At 45.0% G+C, this 9108-nt stretch overlaps 1 protein-coding gene across 11 annotated transcripts in view; it reads left to right on the forward strand.

Moving 5' to 3' along the window:
- The window catches only part of NHSL1 (NHS like 1), a 173890-nt gene extending 164782 nt beyond the window's left edge, over positions 1-9108 (forward strand). For 8 of the 11 annotated variants that reach the window (XM_068184777.1, XM_068184779.1, XM_068184781.1 and 5 more), the window contains 3 exons: positions 27-3440; positions 3981-4110; positions 7561-9108. In XM_068184777.1, coding sequence (XP_068040878.1) covers positions 27-3440; positions 3981-4110; positions 7561-8284 — 4268 coding nt within the window. In that variant the 3' untranslated portion in view covers positions 8285-9108. Of the gene's footprint in view, positions 1-26; positions 3441-3980; positions 4111-4517; positions 4570-7560 lie in introns of all 11 variants that reach the window. The other 3 variants (XM_068184778.1, XM_068184780.1, XM_068184788.1) reach the window with 2 other exon arrangements.

Raw genomic sequence — 9108 nt, forward strand, 5'->3', positions numbered from 1 at the left:
AAATAATTCTTTTATTTTGACTCCAGCAGTTGGTACTGGCCAAAGTGATTTCCGAGGGCATTCGATGTATGTCCCAGATCACTGTTCCACACTAGGGAGGCTAGACAGCTATCGGTCTGCTGTGCAGCGCTCTGAAACCAAGGACACCAGCTGCCAGACGGAGGAAGTTAAAGTTGTGCCTCCTTCGATGAGAAGAATACGAGCACAGAAAGGACAAGGCATTGCAGCACAAATGTCTCAGTTCTCCAGCTCATCTGGAAACATGTCAGTGATGAGTGATTCTGCTGCAGTTATATTTGCTTCTCGCCAAAATAACGACATGGGTTTCCACAGTTTGCCTCGGGTTGGTGCAAGAGTGTCTCTGCAGTCCCTAGATCAGACACAGAGCATGATGTCAAGGCAGACAGAAGACATTGCTGGCACTTTACCCCACCAGATAAGTAAATTGCAAGTGGATGATAGTGTTGTGCATCTGAGGAATAATCCTGTGATGGGGACCCCGTCAAGGCCAAAGTCCCAAGAGGTGAGAAGCTGTGATAGCGAGAAGCCCTCAAGCCCAGCATGTGTGGTCTCTCCTCATGCCACTTACTCAACAAGCATCATACCCAATGCAACACTGTCATCCTCCTCGGAAGTTATCCTTATTCATGCTGCCCAGAGTGTTGGATCATTGGATAGTAAAATTTCCAGCTCCACTGCCTTTCCAAATCCAAGAGACAATCCTGCTGCCAACAGTGCAGTAAGTGGGAAGGAAGATCACCATTCTTCAAGTGGTAACTGGAGTGAGAGTAGCTCCACACGTCACTCACAGACTTCAGATACCATCCCATCTACTACTGTCATGATGCTTTCTCTTGGTGACTCTGCTGTCTCTCTAAGCACTCCTGGGAATGCAGAGGCTGGGTCACAGAGCATGAGCTACAGCTGTAGGAACCCTGCAGCTTCAGCAAGCCCTTCCCAGGACAGTGATGGTCGGAGTGAATCCAGCTATTCTGGGGAGCGAGCACAGGCAGCAGTGAGCAGCACAGAGCATTGGTTGTACAAGTCTTCAGAAAACAGCGAGACCCCTTCATGCAAGGTGGTTTGTACAACACCAGGCTGTGCCACGCCCGGTAGCAATCTGAGCAGCAGTAGCCTGGAGAGGACATCAGTCAGGGATGATTCTACTTCCCTGTATTCTGTGGACCAGGATGGCTATTATGGCTCCATGCCTACGGACTCTGGACTGAAGGCAGACATGCCATGCAACAGTACTAATGGTTTTGAGAACCCCAGAGACAGCGTGATAAATGTTTTTGAAGGAAAGGAGAAAAAACATCAGGATGACCACTCAGGCCAAGGGGACAAATCCCTTGCAAGAAACATCTCACTGAAAAAGGCAAAGAAACCACCTTTGCCACCATCCAGAACAGACTCACTCAGAAGGATGCCTAAGAAAAAAGCCCAATCCAATGGACAAATACTTGATGAAACCCTCATTGCCACTCTCCAGCATTCTTTGCAGCTGAATCTCAAGTGCAAAAATGGCAGCTCCCCTTCCCAGAGCCCCTGCAGTGATTATGAGGATCCCTGGGTGTTGCGCTCCCGCAGCCAAAGCTCGGTCAGTGCGAGCAGCAGCATGATGTCCACCACTGCTCCAAACCTGTATTCCATCTGCACAGTCACTCCCTCCCAGAGTGAAACAAGTAGCATAAAGTCGGAGTATGCTGACCAGTGGGGTTACTACAGCGACTATGCTGCAGTGGCAGATGACCAGGTGAAATCTCCAGTGACCCATTCTGCCAGTACTTCATCTGCTCTCAGTGATTACAGCATCAGCCACTTCAGTGATGGCTCAAGGGCTTCTGTGCCACAAGTGCCCAGTGGACTGGCCAAACCAAAGAGTGCTTCTCCAGAGAAATCCCACCGAGTCACATCACCATCGAGTGGGTACTCCAGCCAGTCCAATACACCCACTGCACTTACTCCAGTGCCTGTACTTGTAAAGTCTGCATCATCAGGAAATGGGAAATCCAAGCTGAAGCCTAAAGTGCCTGAAAGGAAGTCCTCTCTTTTGTCTTCAGTTTCCATGTCTTCGTCATCTACATCTCTTTCTTCAAATACATCTACCGAAGGGAGTGTGAGTGTGAAGAAACTGGACCCTGTCCTGAGCCCTCCTGTGGATTCTTGTGCACCTCCTCCACCACCTCCTCTTCCAACATCTCAGCATTGCCCTGAGCTTTCTCCTCCTCCTCCTCCTCCTCCAGCAGAAGTAATGGATCTGTCACCATTGTCAACCTCTCCCACGTTCCCCCCTCCTCCACCAGAAGCTAGTGTAAGTTCTACCTTTGCTCAGACTGTCCCATGGTTTCCGCAAGAAGCCTCCATCAGTTCGTTCTCTTCCCCTGTTCCTCCTCCTCCTTCTTGCCCCTTGGCTGTCCCGCCACCAGCACCACCGCTTGATCCCAAAATAACAAAAGGTGCAGCAATGTACCCACAGTATTCTTTTAAGAAACGCAACCAGGAGGATTCCTGCTACAGTCCAGTGAAACAGCCACTCAACAAGAAAGATTCATCAAGACCTGTGATGCCATTAGTAACCACCAAAGCACTGCAAATGGTGCAGTTGAGGTCTGTGAAAAAATCGACAGAAGGTGAATCATCAGCTGAATCTGCTTCTGAAACCACCTCTCAGGAAAAGGGTACTGAAAATTCATCATCACAGTCTTTGCTAAAGCCATCTCTCTCACTAAAACTCAGTACCAGCTTAGGCAATGAGGAAATGAAAACTCAAGGCACCTCATTTAAAAATGCAGTTCAGACACTGTCTCGGGGTTCTCCTCTCATTCTCTCTGATAACACACCTGTGCTTGACAGTGATCAAAAGCCTGTGAGTGCAGTAGGTCTAAAGAAATCTTCTGAAGCTGATGCTCTGGGGTCAGCCACTGATGATGCACCTAAGTCCTCAGTGCAGAGTGAAGACCTCCCTTCTTGCATGTCACTTCAGGGGTCACCAGCATCTCCTGACAAGACTCAGGTTGTATTGCCAAGCAAGAAACCACCTCCTATTTCAAGGAAACCCAAACTGTTCCTTCTAGTACCACCTCCACAGTTAGACCTTACAGTGGAGAAAGCAGCTGAAGTGAGTGATACTGCCAGAAGCCCAACTAAGAGAGACGCTGTGCTTGCACACTCTGAGGAGGCGAGAAATTGTCTTACAGATGGACTCGGTTCTAGCGAGATGGACTCTGGCAGCCTGGTTCCTGAGGGAGGAGCTGCTGGATTCACCTTCTCTGAGACAGGGGGAGCGAATGTCTTTGTGGTACAGCCTGCTGCATCACCAGTTCAAGAAGAACCCAGGCAGGAGGAGCAGTCTGCTTTTGATGAAGGAAGCAGTTCAGGCAGCAGCCAAGACAGTGGCAGTAACACTGACGGGCACCTATCTCAAGAGAATGAAAGTGGTGAGTCTCTTTTCTCTAATTCAGATGCAGCAGTAGCTATTTTGAAGAAGATGGGAAGTGAGAATAGCCATCCTAGCATTGAGGTGGCATTCTGTAGAGGGCGGAACCTTTTGTGATTGTTAAATCTAAAACAAAAGTTGCAGGGATCTGATTAATACTGCATGACGTTTCATACAATTCCTTTCTGACTTCTCATTGTTGCAGACATGGAAAGAAAATGCTTTATTTAACTATGCTAGTACTAAAGCATGCTATGAAAGCCATTAATTTTTTAATACTGATTTTGCATTTTAGTGGAAACGTTACAAATTCTGTTCTGTTACTGTTTTCCGCCTGTTACGTGTGAGCAGGCACAGGCATGTATTTCATGCACTGCAGTTCCCTAAGCAGGCGTTGATCTGAAATTGCAATGATGACAGCGCTGCACTCACTCAGTCCATCGGATGCTTCTCCTTGGAGGTAGCAAGGGCTGGTTTCAGGACTATGTGCCCGTGGGGTTCACACGACAGACTGACTGTGTTGTTCGTTCTCTTTGCATAGTGGAGGTGTTTGAATCAGACACAGCCAGTAGTTCATTCCTGCCAAGCAGTAGTTATGGGGAAGAGACAGACGGAGTGGCAACACCAGCAAGACCAAGGACTACTGAGGATCTTTTTGCAGCCATTCACAGGTACTGTAGAAACTGCCCTTCCTGTACTGTCAGGTCCAGTAGGTCTCTCAGAAATAAATTTAACATTGTTTTATTGAACACCCAATTCAGTCATGGCTTTAACAGAAAGCACGTATTTATCAACTTTCTACTAAGGCTATATGTGAAAAAGATGAGTAAAAGAACTTGTGTTTTATTGTTTTATAAATGTATTTAATCCATTCTGAACTAAACCCAACCAAATTAAATGGATGTAGATTTTATTATAAATACCTTGCCCTTTAAAATATCAATTTACGTCTAGTATTTATTGTGCTGTTCTCAATCTGCCATATTAATTCTACTGTTGCTTTTTCTGTGTATCTTTTTGTTTTCATTCTCGTTCTTCTCCATCTCTTTTTACTCTCTTCGCTGCTTATATGGTGCAGTTTGGGACAGAGGCTCAACGCTAATGCTTCATGGCAAGCGTGGCTGAAACTGGCAAGTAACACAACATGTCAGTCATATGGCAAAACATATGGCAAACGCTGGATTATAGTTAGCCATAATCCAGCCTGAGGTCGGGTATTTTGTGTCAAACTGGTTCATGAATGAAATGTGCAATACTGGCTCTATTATTAATGGCATTATTCATTTCCCTTGAAAACAAAATCATCCGGAACGGTAGCTAGATTTGTGTGCTGTTCACGTTAGGCGCTCAGAAAGAAGAAAACCCAAGAAAGCCCTAAGGACAGGAACGTGGGCTCCCTTGGAGCAGCGCTCCCGGACCGCGGCCGGAGCCGCCCGGGCTGGGCGTGGCGCCAGCGCCATCGCGTGGCTGCGCCGCGCACTGCAGGCCGCGGAGGGGCCGCCTCCCTGCCAGGGAGTGGAGGATTATCCAGGTGTTCAGTCACTTTGCACATCTGTGCATCGGGAATGAGGGACGGGAAGAGAGCGGCTGGGAGCTGGGAGGCTGCAGCATTTTGGATGCAAATACTATTTTTTTTTTCATTTCTTGAAAAGACTACAGACATTACAAAAATTACATATATATGATACTGACTTTTTATCATTTACTGTTACCCCTTAGGACTTGGCCTGTATGAGCCATTCCAAAAATGGTCTGTTGCATTCATGTTGCATGGCGCTCTCTAGAACTGTGTCAAATCTGGCTTTAGAATGAGATACTCTGGCCAGTAGCCATTCTCCTTTATGTATGCAGATAGAGAGTAGATTTCTGTGTATATGCACATATCTGTAATTCATGAGTTTGTGGGGAAATGGACAATGGAACTGGATGCGACAGAACTGCTTGACACATTTTTTTATTATGACTTTGCTTTTGCTGGCTTTGGACTTGAACCACTTTCTTCCTTGGTTGTTAATTAATAAAAAAGGTTTTGGTTTTCCCTCACTGTTTCTAAGAGATATTACTTCAGTAATTAGCAGTCTTGAATGTATTCTTTGGAGCAAGACAAGAAATCTAGTGGTATGTGCATTAAGGGCAGGAAGAACAGTCCAAAGTTTTAAGTCAGAGTTTTGTTTGAACATATACCCTATCTGTGTCTGAAAAGCCACCAAAACCAAATTTGGTTCTTAATTTCAAGTTTCTTTCATAATTCATACATACTGAGAAAAGCTGGCTAGGTGCTGACAGCAAACTGACTGCTCTGCACTGCATTCACAGTCTTAGCAGATCACTCCAAGCTAGGATAGCAGTCCTTTGGTCCAGATCCTTGCAACTGATTTTTTTTTTTTTTTCAGTTTCATGTGGGGTTTGGTAACAGTACAACCCCTGCACTGCAGTGTTTAAAGACATCCGTAGGCAGCCAAAACCATAATGAAGGAAAATCTTTTCCCTGTAACAAATGCACACAAGTGTTTACATATGGACTCACAGAGCATCCAAGCACCAAAATCATCTGCTGCCTACAGCACTAACACACAGTTAAATCTAGATGAGGTTCCTACATTGGCTGCTCCTGAAGTCATCATTTTATCTCTTTGTTGTCTTCTGTGTCCATTCATTCTCAGGCTGAATGGACATTGGTATTACATTCTTATTCAAGAAAGACAGGTGGAGACAGCAGCAGCTGCTGAAAATAATAGCTAGTACAGCTGCCTGTGGAGGTATCACAAGTGAGCTATGCGTGAACTTCACCACTTAAAGGAGAGACAGGATCGCTCCAAAGTCTTGGCACAGCCTATAGCAATGTCTGTTGCTGCCACCTACTCAGCTGATGGGTCCTGCTTCTTTGTTTTCAGGGTTTTTTAAATTATTAATAGGCTGCGATGCATGAACACATTTGAGCTTGCCTTGGCAAAATTTCAAGGCTTTTAAGAAAATAAAGCTAAAGATCACATTAAGTAGAAATCTGTTTCACAAGGGGAATGGTCTGGATTGAACATATGCTTGATAAAAATTAATAAGGAGTTTTATAGCGTGATGATTTTATATCTCTAAGAAGTCTGTTGACTTGTTTTAAACTTCTGCCAAAATACCATATTTAAAATTAGGCTTTACACAATCCTTTTTAATTAATTCTTGCTCAGTCAGCAAAAAAAACAAAGCAGCTGTACTACAGCTACTGGGCATCTGCATTTCTTTAAGATTTCTAGAAATGTGAAAATGAGGCAGTAAAAGTCCAGTTTCCACATATTCCCAGTTCCATGGTTATCTCTTAATTTTTTTTTTTTTGTGTGTTGTACTGCACTTCACATCTAAATAGACAAACACCCTGCTCTTTCATTTACAAAGATAACTTTCTTGTCTGGAAGTTGGTCTCTCCTTCATTTAGTTGAAAGTTGCAATGACAGAGCACCAACATAACTGTGAATTTTGTGTGTACATCTTGAGAGGAGCTGGAAAAGTTTTTTCTGTATTTATTTAATATTTGCATTAGGGAGGTTTTTTTTTTTTAAATCATTTAATTGAGAATTGTTACACATGGCTCCCTTTTCTCCATCTTCAGCAGCAGTGCATTGCCGTGCCCTTTTTTCGGAAGGAAAAGTACCAAATTACCCTTCTAATTCTCCAGAGAGTGTCAAATCGTAAAATGAAACAAATCAACCTATCTACTCTAGATGACATATTTTGAATCAAGTCCCCCAGTTAACAGAAAAACAGCATGGTGTATAAATCTTCATAGCACATTAGTCTGAGCAGTTGAATACTGACTCCAGAAAACCTGATTCACTAAATTTACTAAAGCGTTTTGAACATCAGTATTGCCAGTTTTAGTAGTTTCATTGTTCCAGATTTGCAGAAAAAGAGTAATAAACTCATCTCATACCTCCAATACCTGCTTTAGTGCCTGTACAGTTCTGGTGGTGTTCTTACTCATGCTTTAGATTTAGATCACTTCTCCCTTTTCCCTGTCTCTGCTTTAGCTTAAATTCATTGTCATCCTTCTAAACTGTGTTTAATTGGAAGAGGTAAAAAGTTTCATTTTTGTGTCATCCTCTTTTTTTGTGTGTGTGTTTCAAACTCAGATCCAAAAGGAAAGTCCTTGGCCGTAAAGATTCTGAAGACGACCGTACTCGCAACCATTCTCCATCTCCCCCCGTAACTCCCACTGGTGCTTCCCCAAATTTAGCTACCCTCAAACAAGCCGGATCTATCCAGAGAAGCGTTCGCAAGAGCAGCACCAGCAATGACAACTTCAAAGCCCTGCTGCTGAAGAAAGGCAGTCGCTGTGACACCAGTTCCCGTATGTCCGCAGCAGAGATGTTGAAGAACACGGACCCGCGGTTCCACCGGACAAAGACAGATGCCCCCCCTGACCTTTGCGACAGCCCTGCCAGCTGCTCACCCAGCAAGAGCAAACGGGCCCAGGAAGAGTGGGCCAAGAGTGAGGGCCTGATGCCAAGGAGCATGTCCTTCTCTGGCACAAGGTACGGCCGGTCACGGACACCCCCGTCTGCTGCCAGCAGCAAGTATAACGTCCGCAACCGCATCCAGAGCAGCCCCATGACTGTCATTAGTGAAGGAGATGGAGAAGTGGTGGAACAGTCCGAGGGCAGGGTCCGTAGGACTTTGGAAGAGCAGCAAGAGGGGCAGCTTGATATGTTTAACAGTGATGAAATGGACATGAATGACTTCCCGTATGCTGAGGAGGCAGGCTGCAAGGAGACCTTGGATCCAGCCCATGTAGACTTAATGACTCAAACAGGTGCTTCAAGGAAGTATCTAAACTCTTCAGCTGAAGAAAGTTAAAAGGCAGTGTGACAAAAGGCTTTGGATATTAGTCTAGAAAATCACAGGGACTAGATTCCAGAAGAAAGCCCAGACCAGGACAAGGTTACTTTGCCGAGCATTTATTCCACGAACTGCATGTGTATGTTTAAATGCTAAAGTGACAATGGTTCTGCATGGTTGGGTTGGGGTGGGGAGCACTTGCTTTGAATGAGTGGTCTGTGGCTTGAAGAATGTTAACAGTTGAATTTTTTGTGTAAAGCCTTAGAAGTCCTCTTGTGGGGTGGGGAAGTTTTCTCAGAGTCTGTAGGGGTGTGAAGTTTTTCTTTTTCTTGAGACTGCAATTGTGCAAGCAAAATTTAGGAATAAGCCTGAAATGGAAAGGCTCCTGTGGTACAAGCTGGACTTTTGGTTCAAAAGTGTTGTAGTGATGCAGCATAGTGCATTTGTTAAGCAGAGGGAGGCACAATGAGGCACATTCACCTCTGAGAGAAGGTAGCAGGGTTGGTGCTGGGGTTACATGGCTCCTTAGTGGGATGTGGCCCAGCGTTCGATGAAGCATGTCCTGCTCAAGCAATGAGCTCACCAGGTAATGGATTGGTCCAGGGTACTGTACTTTTAATTCTTTTTCCTGAGGGAAAATGAACTTTGTAGTTAAGGTGGAAAAGGGAGCTGATTTTATAAACACACTACTAGCTGCTATGCAGCCACACACTTTCACTTGGTGAAACACACATTTCCAGGTGAATTGCTTCCTTGACTGGAGTACTCCCTTAGAGAACTAGAACAGCTGGATGTGTGTGGAGGGCGCAAGCAGACGTCAGGAAAGTGGGAGAGGAATAATT

This window comes from Anomalospiza imberbis, chromosome 3, assembly GCF_031753505.1.
Source record: "Anomalospiza imberbis isolate Cuckoo-Finch-1a 21T00152 chromosome 3, ASM3175350v1, whole genome shotgun sequence".
NCBI classification, from domain to species: Eukaryota; Metazoa; Chordata; class Aves; order Passeriformes; family Viduidae; genus Anomalospiza; species Anomalospiza imberbis.